This window comes from Metopolophium dirhodum, chromosome 3 (genome assembly GCF_019925205.1).
Source record: "Metopolophium dirhodum isolate CAU chromosome 3, ASM1992520v1, whole genome shotgun sequence".
Lineage (NCBI taxonomy): Eukaryota > Metazoa > Arthropoda > Insecta > Hemiptera > Aphididae > Metopolophium > Metopolophium dirhodum.
The window spans coordinates 1,426,524-1,450,147 of NC_083562.1; the positions used below are offsets into that span (position 1 = coordinate 1,426,524).

Here is a 23,624-nt window from a genome sequence, read left to right on the forward strand (position 1 = left end):
ATTATGTATACACGGTTCATAGTAGAACAGAATCATTAGATCAAAAGCATCTGATGCTTTGATTTTAAACTTCAATATTATATTTTCTGGTATGAAATCTGGTATCTAGTTGATGTTTTTGGGGATTAAAATTATAAATTCCCAGTAGGTACTTATCAAATATTTGCCATGCTCTCCGTGGAGATAAGTGCGGTACATCAATATAACCTGTTGTTAAATTTTTATATAGTTAATATAGATGAAAAAAAAAATCAATAATTAAATAAATATAATTATCACTTAATATATACTAACTATTATCACTCCACTTTATCGGTATTACATCAGTAACATTGACTAACACAGCGGTTCCCAAAGAGTGCACCGCGATGTCTTTACAGGGGCGCTGCTCTACCGAAGAATTTTATATGAATCAAAAATAAATTTGAAACCCCAATCATGGCGCTGACGGAAATAATTACGATTACGTAAATAAAAATGTATAAATTATGTATAATTTAAACTAAATAAATATTTTCATATTAAACATCACAATCTTTACTGGTTGTTATTTAATTTTTCTATTTTGTATGATTTGTCAGAATATGACTTGGGGGAAGGGCACATTGAGGAAACTCTGGTTCAAATAGGGCGATGCGAACTAAAAAACTTTGCAAACCCCTGGACTAACCAATACTTTTTAACTTAACACGACTTAGTGTATCTTTAAAAAAACACTGTGAAAACAGTAGACCTGCTTCATAAGTAGTCTGAAACTCATAAGTCATAACTCCATTTTATACTTATTTTTTTTTAGAAAAAAACCTATTTAATTAATAATATTTTACACCTATATATTATTAGTTTTATGATAATTTGCATAACATTATGTTTTAGGCCAAAGTACTATATGGAAGAAGTTAAAACCAACTACAAAGTAAATATGTATCTGAATATTCAAAATTTGGAAACAGATGATCTGGGAGCGTACATATGTTTGGCGACAAATTCTATGGGACACGCGAATAGTTCAGTACGAGTACACAGTAAGTTCAATATTTATTAACTGGATATTATTTTTTATTTATTAACACAATTGTGTTATAGAAATTACCGTAATATTGTTTTACGTAAGATTTAGATGTATTTTGTAAAAGAAATTACCGCGAAGAAAATGATTTAATAGTCAGTGTGTTTGTTGTGCAGTATTATATAATTTGCAACGAATTTGATGGCCTTCGAAAATGAAACGAATTTGGTTTGAGTTGTTAAAAAACAAACTTATTGCATAATTTTTTCTTCTTTGTATGATTCGTACATCGTTTGTGGACGAATTTCTGTAGCCGGGTTAATATTTTCTCTGCAGCACGTAATTCATAATACTGCGCCGTCTGATTAAATAACTATTTAAAAGCGCTGCATGTTTTTATGATAAAATAACATAATAATAATAATAATAATAATAATAATATTATAATACAGTTATGCCCCGCACATTACTTACGTCGACCCTTTCTATTGTTCATATCCGCAATATGTATTAGCATAATATAACCAACCCAGGTAATTGATTTTTATTATCATTTCTACACTGGGTTTTCTATATTAAAATATCCGGGATCATTATTGCATAATATTAATTAATAGTGTTTAGCGGTTACTGTACCATCATAATAATACACATTATAATATTATAAATACCAGACTAAAACTATTATGTCGAATTAAAAACGTTTTGCCATTAATAATATTAACACCTCCGAATATTGGTATGTGAACTACACGAGTACCCGTGCGAAATAAGGTGCATAATATTATGATATTGTTATTAATATAGCGCGTACAATAAAGTTATTACCTATAGTATTAGAAATTACTGTATCAGAAATAACTAGAAATGTATGTAATAATAAGTATGCAACAATTGTTGAACCATTTAATACGATTTTCTTCATAAGTATTCTATTTAATTATTATAAGATATGTTTGAACAAATATAATTGTAACATATTGATTAAAATAAAAGTTATTATGATAAACTTCAGTGTTCACTTTCAACTTTCGGTTAATTGTGATAAACTTCATATATATAATTATTATAATAGTAGTTATAAACAGCCGCAAACGATGAGCATTTTTATGTTTATCTTTTCACCACCGTGTCAATACGGTTGGCGCAAAATGCTCTCGTGGAACCTAACTATACCGGAGAGGTTACCACTGTACATGCGAGATTCTGGAACATCGACAAATACAAATATATGCAACGTATTGAAATATTTTGGACGTTGAATTCGTATTATATTATTACAGAAAAAAAGTGGTTAGAAAAATAGATTTATATTATACCAGACGCGAGTATGATTGTTTTAAAAAAAAATTGTTTCCGGAAGTGGATGTGCCGTGAGTGCCGAGTACTTTCGCCGTACAATGATCCGCATTAATTTTTCGCTAAAACAAAGCACGTCCTACAGTATATTATGTTTATTTTTTTGACGATAGCACCTGTTAGTATTTTACTAATTCCTTTAAAAAAAAACTATAACGCATCCCGCGGATATATACCTACACTTATATACCCGAGTTTCATCAGTGGCGGATCCAGGGCGCTTAATTTTAGGGGGGGGGGGGTGCAAAAGTACAAAAAGTACAAAAATTGGCTACGAAATTGGCACAGTGTAAAACAAAGGGAAACTACGGTGATTGAGGGGGGATTCCCCCTTTGCTCCCCCTGGACCAACCACTGAGTTTCATGACTAACGTGGTATAACACATTTCTGATGCAATATACGCCAGGGAATGGCTCGTTAAACGCACGATAAACATGTTTTTATATATATATATAATATATTGGTATACCATGGTAGGTCCGATATACCGCCGCGTGATTTGTCTCACCCAAAGTTGTTTTTATTTTATTTTTTTTAACAATAAAGCTATGATACAAGTTTTAATAGGTCCCATACACTTTGGTGGACGTTTTGTTTTGTCCTATACCGGGTTATTGGTATACGGGTTAACCCGTATTTTATTTATGTCAATAGCGTGATTACCGTAAAATTAATTATATTTCGACTCGGTAAAAAAACAGCCGTTTTTCTCTTGATCAAGTGCCAAACTCGTGGCCCGCGAGCTAAGTAAAAAAACGACTGCGACCCCGTGACAGTTTAATAATATATTATATTATCTGGAAACAGAGTTTGCCCATTTAAACATTGTAAACATTTCGCTGTTTCGTGTACGCTGCAGTTCATTCGTTTACGAACCACTAAACCTGTTTATATTTTTAAATACGCATTGAAATCGATATCGCGCAGATTGTACTTTTTTTAAAAAAAAAAAAACTGTGTTAATCGCGATACCTATCATATTAAAGCTAAAAACCGGAGTTACGATTATATTAAGTAAAACGTGGCAAATTTTATGTGGAAAAAGATAATAAAATATAATCCCACCGGCGGCGGCCGTGTACCTTGAATCGCCGACTATTCCGCGGTATACCTTCCATCCACCCACCACCCACCGCTGTTCGGATAATCGAGCGATGGGGTTGAGAGCAGAAAACGTCGGTGGTGGTCCGACCGCGGTGGCGTCATTACTCGCGAGTAGGTCTTTTGTGCAGTCACAGATGGTTCCACGTAACATCAACTATATAAAAACCTATATAAAATAATAACCGTACAATTATAACCATAATAATGTTATAATACATCGACACGTCATGTAGTTTATTTGTTATCAATTTTTATTGTAATATGTAACCGCTATATACTTTGAGAAAAATAAAATAATAATTAGTGATGTAATCCCGACAAAAACCCTCTATGTTATTCCGTGTAAAAAAAAAGTTAAACCGAAAATAATATCAGGTTATTATAATACTGAAATTATTTACTTGGCTAGAATATTCTTACATTAAAATTTAAATATTTATAGAATTTAGCTGATGGACTGACCTTACAATTCCATACCTCTGCAGTAATCCTCTTGCCTGGTAAAAATTGCAGTGTTGAGTAAAGTATAGGTACCTTATATTTTCGGTTAACTTAGCTTTTTTGTCTACATGAAACAAATTGGTGGATCATCGTCGAAATTATAAAATCTGGTAACTAAGAATAAAATATAATATTATAAAAACAATTGACCGTACTAGTTCACTATTTTTGGTAAATTTTATTTTGTAAGTATCAAATTTATTGTAGTGTAAAGTAAAATAATTAAAAAAATATTTTATACCTATGTCTATATTTAGACGTATCTGTGGTTGTCAGATATTATTATAACAACAGAAAAATTTGAAAATTATCGTAAGCTAAATACTCAAGCAAAATACGGCGTATAATATTCATAAAAAAAATAAAAAATGGTTTAATACGCAGAACTAAGTACCTACTGAAATGTGTTGTATAAAAATACAGTTTTATTTAAAAGTTAATTCAATAAATCTTCATATTTAAACTATTTTTCATTTTTATTGGCATTATTACTTTAAAAGTATATGGATTTGAAGGTAATAATAAAAGTCATAAAAAATGAAAGTTTTAGCATATTATAACTTGAGTTCAAGTATAAAGCAAAAATATGCGAATTTAATGTGTTTGATATACAACATTTTATAATTATTTAACCCTAGTTACAATTTGAAATTTTCGTATCTTTAATCTTAAAATAATTTGTTATAACAAACATTTTTGAATTGTTAATAAAGGAAACCGTATTTAAAATAAGCAAAGCATACAAATACACGAAAGTATGAATATCGTTGTTTTGATCGTTTTTGTATGATTATATTTTACAATTTTAATTTCAACAACAATAATATTATATTATGACGTGTGCTACTAAGTTATTGCAGCTATTTTTTTATTACTAACCATATTTATTTTACCGGTATATTGTGCGTACGTAATAGCTACATATTGTTAGAGAAGAATATTTTAACAACAACTGCAAAGCGCGTGTTTTTACATTTAGTTTATTCTTATGGATATGTAATCTTTTATAGTGAACGCCACACCTACATGGGTTGTATCCGTCTTACGAGTGCGTAACATAGTTAATGTTCAGCAGATCACGTTTAGGTCCTTATTAGTTTAGAATTTGAGTGAATCACGATGGCAAAAACATAATCTGTTTTCGTATGTTGGTTTTTTATGATTATTCAGTTTTTAAGTGAGTTATGAGCGTTTTTAATTTACGTCATATTATTAAATGCATAACTTGCTATAAAATTGAACTATCGTAAAAAACCGACATACAGATAATGGTCTTGCCATCAAGTTTCACTGTAGGTCGATTCTCTCTAGTTTTTAAAATAACGAAGCTAAACTATGTGATCTGCTGAGCGTAAATTTTCGCAATTTTACGCACTTGTAAGACGGAGACAGTGCTTACAACGGGCGTGGCGTCCCCTTAATGAAATGGAATTATGGCAGAATGAAATAATAATAATATTATAACAATAATAATTGTTTTACGCAAGTGCATAGGTATATCGTATATAATATGTTTATGGTACGCGCACTATGTTTATGTGTTTCCGAACAAAAGTTATAATGGTGTTATGAAGTTCAAACGATTAAGGTTTGGAATGTGTTTTTGAAAACAAAATAACAATGATTTTGGGAGCCGAGTGAGAAATAAACAAAAAAAAAAACTGTACGGTGGGCTTTTAACGATAATGAGTTCCAATATTCGCAGCGGGTAATAATCTACACCTGGTAGGAGCCTAATAATGTCGTTGCGTGTGCAAGTACGAGGAAGGACGACTCGCCTATAGAGGTTTTTGGCAAATGGTCCAAAACCGTTTATTGGCCATCGTATATTTCTATTGATCATTTGGTCGTAAAAAAAAAAATAACGATTGAGCGGAATTCAATACACACAGCATATTGAAAAACCCAAAGACGGAAAATAAAATGTTTTTTTTTTTACATTAGTTCGTAATTCAGAACTTATAAAAGGTAGTAGTCATTCCCGATAAGTATATAATATAATATTCGATGCATCTGGAAAATGCATAAGATGTAACATAATTGATAATGTAATGATACGAGGTAGGTACCTATAATAGGTAATATATATTACACAAGCCTGTGATGTTCTATCCTCATAAAAGTCTTCAACTTCAACACAAAGTAAACATTTTTTACTTACACTCGGCATGGCTAGGTATTTGAATTTAATACTGTTATAAGTCTAAAAAGGTATCATAACTTATAAAGTAGCTATAACTATTAATTAATAAGTAATACCTAGTACTTAATAATTACTATAATTGATGCTGCAAAAAAAATTATTTATGTTTGTCATATTATTAGTTAAAAATAAATATTACATCTACTTACTTATTCGATGGTGATTAAGTTAGACCATTAGGGTATTATTACATTTTGTTTACAGAAATATTTATATTTAAACGGAATATTTCTTTAAAACTTAAATTTTAATAATTACTAAAATATGTTACTTTATGCTTTTAAATATAGATAATTATCAATTTTGTTCATTATGTTTGATGTATAATTATTTTAATCATCTTATTAATTGAAATAAATTAAACCTGCAGTTATAACGACCATTTAGTTGTAAATACAAAGTTTGAATTTGCATGGCTTTCACGTTTGATTTAAATTCATAAAATCCATACGGCATACATATAATATAATATATAAATGTATAGTATATATTATTTCACTTATAATATGTATATAATATAAATATTTATATAGGTATATATTATATGGCCATTTATTAAGACAGGGGATAACAGTTTGTTATCCTCGGTAAAGTGCTTTTCGACAAATAAAAATGTCTCGGTTGAGTTATACTATTTTTTTTTCGTTGGATTTTTTTATTAATATTTTTATTTTTTTTTCGTGGGCGTCCGTTCTAAAATTTCCCGTCTAGGGATAAATGACGCGTGACCCCTCCGGCCGACACATGGTGGCGTTATCACACAGGTGCTGGTAATATCCACCGTTCACCGAAGCCAGCATTGCTATACAAATACAACAGACCCATTATCATAATATCCACACCCTGCAGGACACATATTCGTGGTGCACGGGTGCAGAAAAAAATGTACGAGCACCGTAATTTACGTTATAAATTTAAATTTCACGCAGTGTCCTTCTCCTCGAGTATAACCCGTTTTCGTATCGTAATAATAATATATTAATATAATATATATATATGATTATTATTGTTATGTGTACCCATCACCCTACCCTATTAATATAATATATGTTGAATTTATGTTATACTGGTGGTCGGTGGACGGTGATGGTGGCCGACGAGTGTCGTGGTTATGTGCACATGACACTGCAGGTACTTTGAGAATTATTGGAATATTTTATTTTTAATATCTTCACTCGTTTTTGAACGGCCACCTGCACTAGTTCAAAAATACACGAATTCAATAATGTAGATTATAATGCGGAATATACCTAAACCTAATACATATAATATGTTTGACAACCACTATTATGGTTATGATGATAATCATTTTGTCCGCGCCGAATTCCATTTTTTTTTCTCGAAATTTTGACCACTATTCTTCGCTGATAAATTGACAGCATATATTATGTATATTTTATACCTATATTAGCTTATACTGTAATGAAAATAAAATATGGTGTAGTTACAATACATTCATACGTTGTATTTCGGTACTGAGATGTGATTGACGGATCACTAATTCTGATAGATATTTTCAGGATCTCCTGGGCAGAGTTGATAAGCTGCATTCATTTCAAAATACTCGCTGGATTAAATCCATTTGACTGTTTTAATCACGCCTCGTGTCAAGGTTTTCACATTTATGAAGGTCTTTTATACTTTTTTTTTTTATACGTTATCACTTTGAAAATATTGAGCTTACACGGCTCTACCACATTATCTGGAAATGTTGATAAATACGTCATTGACTTTTTTTCTGAACTATATGCATGCGTGAAGTTATATAAAGCCAAATTTGACCAAACTCTATTATATTATGTAATTATAAAAATCAAATATATATATGTAGTACCTATCACTATAAATACCTATGTCAAAAATATATGCGAAACACGACGAACTATGTATTTTTGATTTTAATTCAATAGTAAATATCGAACTTTTACGAAATCCAATAGGTGCCCACGTACATTCAAACAAACAAAAAACTGCACACAATATTGATGCTTAATGAGCAAGCAACAATTATAATAATCTATTTTTACAAGTATTACACGGAAAAAAATAATTTTGTTATAGTAAATAGTTGGAAATATTTTAGGTGGCCTAACATCATACATTGTTACACTGCCCATAACATATTGGTTAGGAGTGCTAAAAGTAAATTGTTGGCTTAATATGGTTAGCACAACAATAATGTATGGTAAGACAAAAAATCTAACCATAATAAAGTGTTCGAACAACCATATAAAATGGTTGTCATTGTTTGGTTCGTACAACTTTAATCTTTTGCCGTGTCAACCATAAGATAATGTTGGAACAACCAATTTTTTTATTCTTGACTATCATGACAATATAAGTTTAAAAATAACCTGCGATAATAATTGAACAACACACGAAACCCAAAGCGGAATACCCGATTTCCCTGCCACTACCACACTTCGTCACGATACAATATTATCATTCATACGAATTATTGCGCCAAGTGAGTTGTGACAACATCGGCCGTGCTGTATGCCTGTATAACCGACTTAACTGTTCGAGTGTTTCGAGTATACGAGTACGTAGTAACTATACGATAATTATTATAGTCACAGCCGTTTAACGTTTTAAGTTTTCACTCGACATATTTTTATATGATATTGAAGTTTTGATGATTTGGTGCTGTGTTATTAATTTGTGATAGTTTTAAAATTGTATCTACTGACACAGTCACTATACTGTTGTACTGTTACAAATGGATCAATTCGTTTTTGATATTTTAACGGATTTACGTATACCGGAACAAATTATTCAAGAATTTAAAGGTGAGTTTTATACTTAATTTGGTAAGCATTTAAATTATCATATTTTTTAGGTAGGTAAAAAATCCGAAAACCTTTTATTAAACACGTGTTTGGGTAGGTAATAGGTAGATATTTAATCTATTGATTGCTTGATCTGATTTTCCATTTTTAATTTTCATAGACTACGCTATAGTATTCCATTGATAGAACTTCATGACGTATTTACCGTGTGTCCTAGGTACTGATCTAGAAGTTAAATTTGATTTTAAATATTTAATGAATTATAGATCAACAAATTGATGAAGAAAGTTTCAAAAGTTTGACAGAATCTATGGTCAAAGAACTAGTTCCTCAAATCGGGTCACGCTCTAAAATTTTTAAAAAAATTGAAGAATTAAAATCTACTAGCAGAAATTTGTACAATGGACAAAATACTTTTAGTGATCAAGATCCAGATCAAGTATTACCTCACTTATAAAATTCCTTTAACTTTGAGAATATTATAATAATTGTAATTATTTACCTACTTATAATCAACATTTTGTTTAAATAATAGGCCTTAACAAATTCTATGTTAAACATTGGTTCAACTGAAATATATGATTTTCCAATTGTACCGAATAGTTTCAATACCGATGTTAGTGTAATCAATGCAAATACAACTCCTAATAATATACTCCATAATATGGACCTTGGACATAATTCATCATTAATAGACAATATGGTGACTCCTAGTGTTACAACTCAAATCCAGTCAAATACTGTGGATAATACTAATGTATGAATTTTACCTTTCTGTCATAAGAAAATTCTTAATTTAATATAGGTACATATTTTATTTCTTATCAGGCAATCGAAGCAAAAGACTTAAAAGATATTCTTATGAAATATCATGATGGAACAATTATTTTAGAAAATTATGAAAGTCATAATGAGCTTAATAGCTCCATGAGAAATAAATTAAGTCATTTACTAATTAACCATTATTTTAGCAACAATGCAGAAAAAAAAATATCGACAGATACATTAAAGAAGTTATCTCAAGCTATAGCATTCCTCTTCCCTAATGAAAGTAAAGAAACATATTATACCGCCTACAAAAAATTATCAAATAAACTTACTCCTGCTCGTGGGAAATTATGGGATAAATACTGTAATATGCGAAGGGAAATCAGAAATAGCACAAAGCAATCGGATGGTATAAGAAATGATTTGGATACAATAGGCCAAGAACAGTTAACCATAAACAATAAAGGTACCCATACTAGTATGATTGAGATTTAGGTACTTAATGAAATAATTATTTACAATTTTTTGAAGTTAAAAACCATATTTTATTTGCTTACTATTTGAACTTGCTGAATATTTGTTTTTATTTTCTTATATTGATTCTTAGAGCTATTTGAAGAAGATATATTGTGGTTAAAGAATAATATTGCTCCATGGGACCTAGTGAATACAAAATGGAAAAATACATTTCAAACAAGATTTAATTCTTTGGTTAACGGAGTAGAAAACAATTCTTACCTAACTGATTATCCTGCACTTAAAAGTTCACTTGGGTTCACTTTGGTTAGAATAAAATATAAATAATTGTATTCATAATTTTAATAATATTGTTCGTTTAGGGTACCTACCTAATGGCCTATTAACATTATAATATTGTACATTAATTAAGTACCTACATAATTATAGATTGAATTGGATTTTGAAGAAATATACCCAGGAAAAAACCTTGCATTGTACAATAAGTTTGAAGTATTCAAAAATAAACTGCCAAGTTTTGTGAGAAAATGTAACATCAAGGAAGTTGACCAACAAGTTGATGTAATCCAGAACTCTTTTGAATTTGGTAAGTTTATACTAAATTAATAAAAATTAAAACAAATCATAGCATTTTCAATGCTTATATTTAATTACATATTATACTTAAAAATTGTTTATAGGAAATGTTGTGACTATTGCTGCTCTTAAAATTTTTGTTCAGTTATTTAAACCAGTTACTGTGTCAAAACGAACAAACGCTGGGAGTTCAAAAACAAGTTATTTCAGACCATCTAAACTTCAAATACAGCAGTCATTTATATACTACATCAGTGTAAGAAAAAAATATATAAAAATTATATGAAAAATAATATATGCATAAAATATTAAATGAATTTGTTTTTTACAGAATGTATCGCAGTTAAAAGAAGTTGATGATGCCAAATCAAATAGGGCCTATGAAATAGGACAAAAATTGCAACCATACATGATATTTGTTGAAACTGGTGATGGGCAAGTGATCTCTTTTTATGTTGTAATTAACAAATACTTTTACAAGGTCGAAAGTGCGCTAAAAGCAGTAGATATTTGCTTCAAATCTTTTTTTTCATTTCATTTGAATTATACCCCTGAATGTGAACAAATATGGAACTTCATTCAAAAATATATGTATAATATTGAAACTAAATATGACAAAAATTTTCAATCTGTCAATAGTATGATCAACGACTTAAATAACTGTTAGTTCATATCCAAGTTTTATTTTCACTATTCTATTTAATTATTTATATGTTATTTAAAAATTAAGATACAAACATTTTATTTTGTTTAAGTTTTGTTAAAAATTATTCAGTTTTTATTAAATATTTTTTAAACTACTATCATGCCTGATTGTTTTGTTTGTTCCAATAATTTTAATTGCCCCATAGCTTTATTGAGGCATATAAAGTTATTTCATTGTTTTGATAAAATAGCTGAGTATAAGTGTTTAGAAGTGAACTGTCATAGAATTTATAGTTCATTTGATTCATTAACCTAACCTAATTATTATGCTAAGACAACCATAATATATAGTTGATAATTTAACCATAATATTTATGTTGTCGCAACACAATCATTCCAACATTCTTCATTTGGTATTCCCAACTATGCTAAAATGTTGTCTGTATAGCTACATTAATTAATGGTTACAGTAACCATTTTTATGGTTACTGCAACCAAATATTTTTTTCCGTGTATAGTAAGAATTTAAATAGTATACCATAATAATATCCTTCACTCCCCAAAAAATACAGTTTTCTGTTTTAAAAACTAATTTTGAAGTACCTATTAAAAATTTTAAGTTTAAATTTTTTTTTAATAATTTATAATTGCTTTTATTTCGTATTTTGATTGGAATGCAAAAATAGTTTATTAGTAGTTTTAGTTATATGATTAAATCGTTAAATTATCTTAAATTTGGATGATATTCATCAACAACATTTTTATTTATACCAACTGCACATTTATGGGTTTATGGTTAACCGAAAAGTTATTTCATCTATTATCAAGTATTTTGACAAAACAATTACTTCAAACTATTTTCATAACCCTAGCAAGAAGAAGTATGTTTTGCTTTCCGAAATCAACCTTTAGTGCAAGTGTCCAACTTCAAAACATGACAATAATTGACGGTTCATACCAATGATTAATTGAGTTTGTTATGAAAGTTTCTTTTGGCATTTAAGTAATTGGTAAGTGAAAAATAGGGTCTTTTTTTATGGTTTATTGATTTTATGTTGTTGTATTGTTTAACCATTGACACTGCATCAACGGAAAATCAACAGATTCTTGATATATTAAACAATGGCTAACATAGTAAAAAATATATACATTCTTTAAAAATAATTGTTGAATAATACAATGTTAAATTATCGTATCAAGACTTGAAAATGTCATAATAATATTTCGGTTTCTAATTGCATTTTTGGTATTTTGGATAACGTGTGGTTTATTAATTATTTCATATTATATCTCACACACTGAATATTTTTTACTAGGTGTATAGTTTTGTTGTTTTTTTATTTATCTCGATAATAAGCGCGTTTTCAAATTTATTCTTTTAGAATAAACCCAAAATATACTGATATTCGTGTGTAAAAATATCAAAATGCATTAAACAACATAGAAAATACACTTTCAAATGGACAAAATTTGAAAGGACAAAGAACAATATTTTGGACAATTGTTCGCTATGGCCATAAATCATGAGTGAACACATAATATTTCGTCACTGGAAAACATTCGTGTAAAGCTTAAGGAAAAGAGAAAAACGAAAGACGGTGAAAGTGTTGTGCAAATGGAATAAAGTGTCAAATAAAAGTTTCCGGAGACCATAAATCATTCTACCCTAAACCCATAGTGTTGTATTGTGCATATAATTGTTTAAAACATAGAAAACTGAAAGCTTATTTAAATCCTTGATATTACTGATCATTCATGTAAGTAAAATATAATAATACTTTTGACACAGACAGCGGCTACATGAATATATTATAATAATTCCAACTGAATTCCATCCCAAACGTACAGGTAATTGTTTTCTTGTAAAAAAATATATAAACAACATGATTAAAATATTTTTTTTTTTAGGATTTATCAAAACTATAAATTCGTTGAAACCTAATGTTTATAAAAGACACAGTAAGAGACAGTAGAATATGTGATTTTAGAATAGTTATACTAAATACATATAAATTATAACGTTCACAAAAATTTGATTTTCTATGTTTAAAAAAAAAAAAAAAATATAAAATATTTTAATAAATCGTTTTAGTTACCTACTTCAAAACGAGATTTTTTCTTATTCAACAATTTGCGACCAACTATTAAGGTACCTAGTCGTTAGGTATATATTTTTTATAAAGTGATTCATAGTATTTAATATAAATGCAAATTAATACGCCCTTACTATATTTTCTACTATTTGATACATATTACTTATGCATAGTTTTACAGTTGTACTGGTCATTGGGTATTTGAGTTAAAGATGGACATAATATATGTATATATAATAATTATATAACACAATATGTATCATATATTCTATATTTTACATATCGACTACGTTTATTATTAAAATTATATTTCCTTTTAAAGCTGTATTGATATAATTTGCTACGTTACTTATAATAAAGTCGTTGCGACAATACTGCTGTTTTGGCTTGTATCTTTAAAGTTTATATTGCTCAACTTAAATCTTTAAACAGAGGTTGATTCTGGTTAGTAGAAATGAAATTGGTCCATTGTGAATTTAAATGACAACTATAGTTCCCTCTCTCATAAAACTTAATGTCTACTAATGTAAATATTTTCGTTTTATACCGTCATTTTCAGTAGCCATTATTTCATATTTGAGCTTAATTCGAAATTATTAAATCACGCAATGAACAACTACTTGGCGGTATGCTTTGCCATTTGTTAAAAGAAATTAATCGTGTTTTGGTGAATCATGAAAAATACTTTTGTACTTTTAAATTAGGTTATACATTCCGCAGAGGAATATTATTATAAATTGTCGGTCTTGTGTAATTAATAACACTACAAAAACGATCATATTTTAGTATTCATCGTGTTATTAAAAAAGTTGTCCGTTCGTTACGTACATTCAAATTTTGTTTGTGATTACATAATTGTATTCAGATTTAAAATAGCTGGTTCGTAAATGCATTTTGAACAACGTATTATAATCAATGTTAATAGAATTATTTTCTTGAAACGTTGTTTGTGTGATTTTCAAACGAATGAATATTATTCTTTATAATGCAGGCATTACCTCGACTATGATTATTATACGCAATGTGGATTTAAAAATATTTTAATAGCAATTTGTATCTCTCATTAACATAAAAACGAACAATTTGTCTTTGTCAAATTATTGTTGTTACCGCGGCACTTTTTTAAGATTTGCCATGAGCGGAAAGTATTTTTGGTATTATGTTTATTCGACAATATGCACGTTCGAATTTGCACGTAATTCACTTAAAAGTTTTTATTGCTATTATCGCGGAAACCGATAAGTTTTTTACACAATATGCTTTAAGTTTTCACACAATTATTTTTTGCGGGCACTTTAAATCCTATCAAATCGTTTTCGTTCCAAGGCAGCTCGCAGACAGACTTGGACTATAAATTCGTTATTTTATTATGTGTATCGTACGGTTAAACAATTTTATACTCGAATTAAATTTTAAATAAAATGTATCATCGGCTGTGGAGACTGATGAGCCGATCTTGACACTATCATATTATGTATTAATATGCTGCACGTTTGTAATGGGAAGACGTTTTAATCATTAGACGGGGCGCATACTATAAACTCTGCAGCGTTTTAACCACCTAAATATATTATATACGTTATATTACAGTATACGTACACACAGTAAACAATAGCGTATTTCGAACCTCGTTTTGCCGACAAGGAAACCTGCACGGGGAAATAGAAATGAAGACTTTTAGATAAATCGATCACGTAGCACGTAGTGCTCCCGTGACGGAATATTAAACAATCGAACTCCACGTTTCTTCTATTCCTTTTAATTAAACATTTGATTTAGTCTCTGCGCACGAATCACGTCGGGTCATATTGTCTGTACAATAATAATATATTATCTGCAGAGCGCATATTATAATAATTTATCGTACGTACCTACCGACGGCAATATTATTAATACGTAGTTAATTAAATATTTTTCTTTCAGAAAAAATTGTCTCGTCCTTTCTACAAAATGTGCTGTCCAACATTCGTACTCAGTTATTGTAATATTATTTTCGTTGTGTTTTGCTTTAGAGATAATATTGCCGACGACTACCGTAGCGCCAACTACATCCACGACAACCGCCGCCACCACTACCACAACCACAACGACGTTACCGTCTACAACAAGATTGGTCACTACCTCGACAGGTAAATTTGATATCATTGTATTTAACATAGTTAGGTGTCACGCACGTATAAATTCGACTATATTATAATACTATGGCTAGTATATTAAGTATAATAGTTCTCCGAAAGAGGAGTAATATGGTTAAAATTTAATAATAATCTCTACAGTTTTACTCTTTTAAATTGATAAAAGATGATTATGTAGCTACTCAATAATTAGAATCCATATAATAAACTTATATAATTTATATTTATAACTTACAATAATACATATTTATATAATTAACTATAATATATTTTGGCTCAACATAAGTTACATACAGTTAAAAATTAAAAAATATCATCAACGATTACTCTCAATTGCTTTCAGAAAATTATTTTTTAAATAGCTATACCAACCAAGTTCATTTGCATAATATATAATATGTAATTACGGTAAAAAATAGTCAATATACCTATCACTTTTAAGTTTTAATATTGTTGGTATGTTTTTAAATATTATTTATTTAGTATCGATTAATTAATAAACACATATTGTTGTGTTGATATAATTATTATAGTAGAGAGCCAATTAAAAAATATTTTACAGCTAAACTAAATAGATGATAAAATATTACTTTAACCATGGTATCCCTGCATTACATTACATTATCGTCAAGATAATATATTTTAATTTAATAATTTCAATCATATGTTCCTATAGGTACCGGGTTGTTTTACAAAATACATTTTTGAAGATTTTTCGTAAAATGATTATTTAATTATCACGTTTTTAAGTTTCTAGGTTTGAAGGTATAAAAACGCGATTGAAAATTACCCTATGGTAGATAATTTAATATGTTCATTACTAATAAAGTCTCTTAAATCAAAATATGAAATCGTTACAAGTATAATTAACAATTATTAATAATGAATTAAGTTAAAAAGGTTTTCTTGTATACTATAAGAAAAACCATATGAAAATATGTTTTATTAATTCTATCTTAATATTAATTTGTTTTGTATTTAGTATTTTTCATTTTACAGTTGCCTAAAAACACGAGCTTGATTTCATAATTCCAACACAATTTGAAAATATAATGCACAAATTAGTAAGATAAAAAAAAATGTAATAAAAACCGTTCTAACTGAATTCTTGTATTCATTTTATGGTAATTTATATTAAAGGCAGACGACATTAACAAACGATATCTCGTAGCTTGTAAATTTAACGATAAATTCATTTATAACATTCCATTTGTGGCACACCCTTCATTGACATATCTATATACGTATAAATTACATAGTACCGTGTTAACTTTGTATACTATAATTTATTCTGTGTTGGAAACAAAAAATATGCAGTTTGTATGAGCGACTAGAAACGACATCAGTTTTACTGATGACCATTTAGAATGACGAATAATAATGTGTGCAATTATTATTTACCAATAAATAATAATAAACAATTTACCTATAATTTTGTTTATTTATCAAAAGAGAAAACGTTTGTAACTAAAAAATAATATGTCCGTTACGGTTCTGTTCCATAGTAAACGATTTTACACTAAAATTAAATTCCGGGCAATTTCCGAAAAAATATGTTTGGTATACAAATAGCTGTAGTAATAGTAGGTAGGTTATAAGATACTTTTTTATATGTACTATTTTCATTTAATTGTACTATATTTATAAAGAGTGTTCATTATCGTAAGTTGGACATAATTGTTGGACTTATTCATCTAATACATATGTGACAACTGTGGCAATAATATATTGTATGCTCATTATTATCAATATAAATACCTAATATTATTATATAAATTAAATGTAATATTATACAAAGTACAAATATTAATAATTTTTAAAACGGTTTATATTTAACCATCTATTATATGTATACTAGCTGATCTCGTTGTCCGTTAAAAATTGTCAACTCTCTATGATTTAAACTTCGTTAAAACCGTTATTTAATATTCAGTGTAGGTAATGATGGTGTTCAAAACTTAAAAATGTCCATCGATAATTTTTAATCTCGAAATACATGTGCAAGCGCCACTTTGAATTGTGAACTTCCTGAAAAATGGTTTCTTAGTTACCTAACCTAACCTCACTCACGTGAAGGTACCGAGAAAATTGCAAGTCTCAAACTATTGTTGTTTAGGCTGTACGTCGATCGGTCAGCGAGTCAGTCTGGACACGTTCGATTATGTTAAATTATAGCCATTCCACACTGCGTTGCCCGTGAGACAGTGCTTGTAATTATACGAACAGTATATTAACAGGTAGGCAATCCATCTGTGGTGGGTTTCTCACCCCGCGAGGTGCGACTTTAGTATACTTTTATATTTTTTATAGAAGATAGGCGCGGGGGGTGCATTTCGTTGCCCGTAAAAAATGCTACCACTTGTATTAAGATTCAAACTTTGTGCTAAATTATCGTTACTTAATACCGTGTAGTGATGTTCAAAACTTAAAAAAAGAAACAAAGATTAAAGATTAACTTTGATTTTTTTTTTTATTATTAATTAACACATTAATCATAACATTTCACATTTGTTTGCAATAAGGACTGGGTTTTGTTTTGCAGAGATTACGCCTAATACGTAAACTTAAAGATCACGTAATAATATTCTTTTTTTTTAAGATTCAGTTTTTAATTACTATGGCTTTAATATAAAAGCTAGGTGTATCGTTCAGATTACCTCGAACTAATAAACAATATTTATTCTTTCTAATATTATATTAATTATAGATACATATATTAATATAAATAAATAACAATAGGCTTTTGGGACTATTCAAATTATTTATTTGGTTTGCTTAAATATTTGTATAATCTTATATTATAAAAACCTTACGTTGTTAGTAAGACGATAAAATTAATCGTTATATTATTAAACTTAAAATATTTCTATTGATGAAATATTATAACATATAAAATAGTTTTCCCTTCTATTTAGGCGTATAAATGTTTTTAATATTTTAAAAATTGTTATCGTCATCTATAATTTATATTTAGATCACCTAACGGTTGTGAAAACTGTAATTTATTGAATTCAATTATTTATTTTTTGAAAATTTTCCTTTGAAGAATATTATTTTGAAAATGCACGACATTTGCTATTGTTATCACGGGAAAAAATACACAGCCATTTTTAAAACTATCTTTCATTTTAAAATTTAAGTTTTTGAACTTCATATTATGATAGTTTGATAAAATATTACACGCTATCATTGGTAGACAAATAATATAACACGCCAGGGCTTTAAAAATAATTATTTACCTTAGTAATACGTCGGATAAAAAAAACCCATTAATCAAAAAAATGAGGATGTGTATTATATTTATTTATTGCGATAACAATTTATTTAAAATGTGTACATTAGGAGTGTTTTTTAATAAGTTCATCATCGAACTTAATTTAAATAAATTAAAAAATATATAGCGCATAAAAGACAATCCGAAATTTACAATTTATTTATAATTTATGTCATATAAAATCATAAATTATTATGATTTTAACTTGCCATATTAAACTAAAGCCTTTGTTTAACCAATAAAACTATAAGTTTATAACAAGTTTCAAACAAAACGAGTTGAAAAACTTAAAAAAAAAAATTTACAGTAACGCTAAAAAATGACTTGGAGTGCGCGCAAATAATAATATTACCAAAAGATATTTCCTATCTACTTAAATTATCTCTATTTTATATTTATATTTTTTTTGATATAATTGAATTATTTGTTTTACAACATACTTTGAATCAAATAAAATTTAAATATATCATATTTAATTAATAATTCACTTTACAGGCTGATTCCATAAGATATATGCTTTTGTATATTTAACTTAATTGTTTATTTTGAAATTGAATCTTTGAAATTATTGATAAAATATTATTTTCGTTTATATTTTGATGAGTATGACATAATATATGATATATTCTAATATAAATCATGGGGTTATGAGTTTTGTTTTATTGGCTACTTAAAGTTAACATCAAATGGTAATTTAATGAACTAGGTACAATAAATTGTTAATTAAATATTATATTAATACTAAAGAAGTAACACGATTCACATCAGAGTTATTTGAAATATTATAATTAACAATTTTATTATAATTAGCTATAGTATAGTGTATACTGTATAGTATATAGTATAAAGTAGCGAGTAGTGCATCAAAATATATTTAAATTATCAAATCTAATGAAATGTTTGATGGGTTTTAAAAATAAAAATAAATGTTATTAATTTTACCGAATAAATACAAGAAAACACAATACAATTCTATTAGTTATAATAATTATAATAGTATAGTGATATTTTAGTGGTATAAGGGTCAATTGAATTATAGTTTTTCAAACATAGGACCATTTTTAAAATGATTAACAAGTTTTATTAAAGATTTTATTGAATTTTTCATTTTTTTTTTCAGTGATACCGTCACCAGCAACAAAATGGAAGAGCCATACAATATCTGGTAAAGTTAAACTATAAATATTTAAACAGTAATTATCTCTTTGAATAAAATTAATTGAATTGCAAGTCTAATAATTTTTAGTTGATTAGAGAAAACTTTTTTTGTTTATTGAAACATCAAAGAAATTACTATAATATACAACTTTATCACGTATACTTATAAATATGTAGATTATATGCATAATTTTTACGGTTGGGTAAAATGTCTTACAAATTATTCAATGATTTAGTAAGACTTGCATAATTATAATATGTTTTAATTAAATCGATTACTTAAATTTGTTTAACTATAGTAGTTATTCTCTTATTTTAATAATTTAGTATAAAGAAAATTTTCATTAAATTGAAAATCATAATAACCGGTGGTTGTATATTATTATTTCCAATCTTGTAAAATGGAAATAATAACAAAAGAAAACCTGGGAAATCGCTTAGACAGTAGACTACGTTTAGCGTGTACACCGTCATTGCATTTAGTAGAACGCCGTAATGGAAATATTAAATTTGAATTTAATGGTTAGTTATTGTATACGTACGAAACAATTACTAAAGACCATCGATATTGTTATTATCAACAAAAATACAGTCATTTGTGGCAGGAAGAGGGAACCAGTTGTGGGGGGAGGACAATTTTTTTTTGTCCGTGTTAGGCAGTGAATCGGGAAGAAGAGGACAGATATAAGGGACAATTAATTCCATTATTATTTTAATTTTATTTCTTTGTAGTGATAACTTTATTATTTACGATTCTAATTGGGGACACGGTACCAGTTGGCATTACGCAGGTATTATGTTATTATCTATACAGTCCAATGGTGTGCTAGCCTGATGGTGCCTGTGGTCTGTTGTAAGTTTATAAATCACTGTACAAAATAGTATAATATGACGCAATGCGTTTTATGATAATGAAAGTAAAATATATAATGTTGCTCAGCTGATTTGGAGGAGGTCGAGCTTTGGTAGAGAGAACTAGGTAATTCGTCGATAGGCATAGACGTAATTTGGGTTAAATGTGGGTGCTAGTATTATGTCGACTAAAGCTCCCCTCTCCATTCATACACTATAATTTTATACACCTTCGCATTGATCTTAATATAAACAATTACCTATAACACAATACATATTATTATCTATATTCTTGACAAAAATGTAGGGGTGGCTAAGCACCCCCAAGCACCCCCCAAAATGTATCTATGTCGATAGGTAGGTACACATAGCAGAATTTGTAGGAATAGAGGTACAACAGAACATAGATCAAGAGTGGCGTAAAACGCGTGCGCACAATCGAATAGGTACCGAATTATTATTATTATTATTATAATATTTATATATTTATTTATATATATTTTGTTTATTTTTCTGTTGGGAGCTTTACATTCCCAGTCACTATCAATATTTTTTTATCAAATTATATTTTCAAATATACAATTTTAAATGATTTTATTGATTTTATTTATACTTTTTTTTTATGAAAACAGTACAACTGTTTATGACTGTTCCATCTATATGTAACGTATAATATTATAACTGTGCATGTAACTATATATATATATATATATATACGTTACTAATTGAACGACTAAGTCTGCAAATATTGTACGTATGTTTAGTTGGTACAGGATTCGTGGAACCCCTATTTCAATTATACCCCTTTCACCCTGTGGCATATATGCCTACTACAGAATTTCTGTTGTGAGACAAGTGTCTCACCAAACTCTCGTAATGCCATTTCCAGATACATATTACATAATCCTTGTAGAATAAAACTTGCTGCAACCTGTTCGTTTATAAACAATTATCGTAAATAATTACCCATGCAATGTATTGAATTATTTTATGAAACGCTCAAAGTAACATATCAAAAACTTTTTGAGGTTTTAACATATTATGTTAAATGTATATACTTAATATAAAATATAGTTTTAGCGAACTAATACCGACAGGCGTAATAGTTTCGTTCTGTAATTTTTATTTTGTCTAATGCCCATAGAAAGCTGCATAATTTCTAAGTTATGAGAGCTCAGCCACTCTCACACCAAAATATTCCAAGTCACTTAAAAAATCAGCCAATCCTTAATAATATATTTATATAATATACCAGCGTTTTTCTTACCGTTTACCGATTGTTGTTTTCTTATCAAATACAATTAATATTAGGGGTAACTTCAATTATAATAATATAAATAAATAATAATAAATATTATATAACTTAGCTGAACTGTAGGTACTGAGTCTTTATTATTCTAGAAATATTTTATAAATTATACAGTAGGCATGCCATATTGTACGTAATATTAATAAAACGGGTAAGAGGAAGTCGCGTGTGTTTAAACATATATTTCTATATTCATATAAAATAAACACATTACTGGTTAATATATAAACGTACAGTAAAAAACCACTGGGACTAGAAACTTTAAATTGTGCATATTTGTTCCTTATATAATTTAGGCAAGCTCTAAGGTATTTTTACAAATTCAACATCCAAATTTGTCACATGTTGGTTCTGGAACCGCTTATCCAATCATCAAGGAGCCCTCCTTTTTTAGTTTATAAGACTAACTCGAGAGCAGGATTTAAGCATAGTTTTCATAGATTACACTCATGTCCTCTGAAAATCGAGCAATGAAATGAACCTTTACGGCTATACATCTATGGTACCTATTAAAAAAATATTAAATCTATGAAAAATCAATACATTTTACACTATCAATTTATTTTATTTAGGTAGCTTACACAAGTAACAAAGGTTTTCTCACATCAATCCATTAAAAACTATAGCAGATGTTTCATTTTTTCTTAATGATAATTTGAAAATTATTGGTCATAATTTCATTGTATATTTTATGTTGCATTTTTAGTGTGTTTAAACAAAATTAAATGCTCATTTTACAATTTCATTTCACATTTACAACATGATAGTCCTAATTATCATCATTAATCACTGTTATATATTACAATGTCTACACTGCTACTCATATTATTATTTGCTACAATGGAACGGGCCAATGAGTTTATTTTATAACTGTAGGTACCACAATTATTATAATGAAATAAAAACAAGACTAATCTAATGTCCTACAAAGCACACCCATTGGAATAGACCTTGCACGATTATTATATTAAATATTTATGAGTCTCCAAAGTCCAAACCCCTTCCGACCACTTTTAACAAAATTTACATGTATCCTATCAGCACCTAGAGTTATTGATATACGTCATGACTTCATTAGCGAATAATTTTAAATGTAATTACCTATAATTATTATAAAAAAGTCAACTAATATTAAATACTATTGTATTCATTTTTATTGTGCTCGTTTTACGTTCAACGTGTACAAACTGTAGGCATATAATAATAATATTGTTGGTACTAATTTGTTTACGAATTACATGCATTGTGTGTGTGTATAATATAATGATATGTAACGTATACGAAAAAAAAAATCTCCACAATCTTTCTTCAAACATGAAACGTTTTATAACTTTTGGTGTTCAAAATATTTTAAATCTATCCGTTTTATAC

The 23,624-nt window shown here is 28.2% G+C and overlaps 1 protein-coding gene across 3 annotated transcripts in view; it reads left to right on the forward strand.

Annotated features, from left to right (window-relative positions):
* Positions 1–23,624, forward strand: part of LOC132941744 (lachesin-like) — a 211,489-nt gene that overhangs the window by 182,017 nt on the left and 5,848 nt on the right. For all 3 annotated transcript variants that reach the window (XM_061009895.1, XM_061009896.1, XM_061009897.1), the window contains 3 exons: positions 877–1,025; positions 15,538–15,654; positions 20,055–20,099. In XM_061009895.1, the coding sequence (XP_060865878.1) occupies positions 877–1,025; positions 15,538–15,654; positions 20,055–20,099 (311 nt within the window). The remainder of the gene's footprint in view (positions 1–876; positions 1,026–15,537; positions 15,655–20,054; positions 20,100–23,624) is intronic.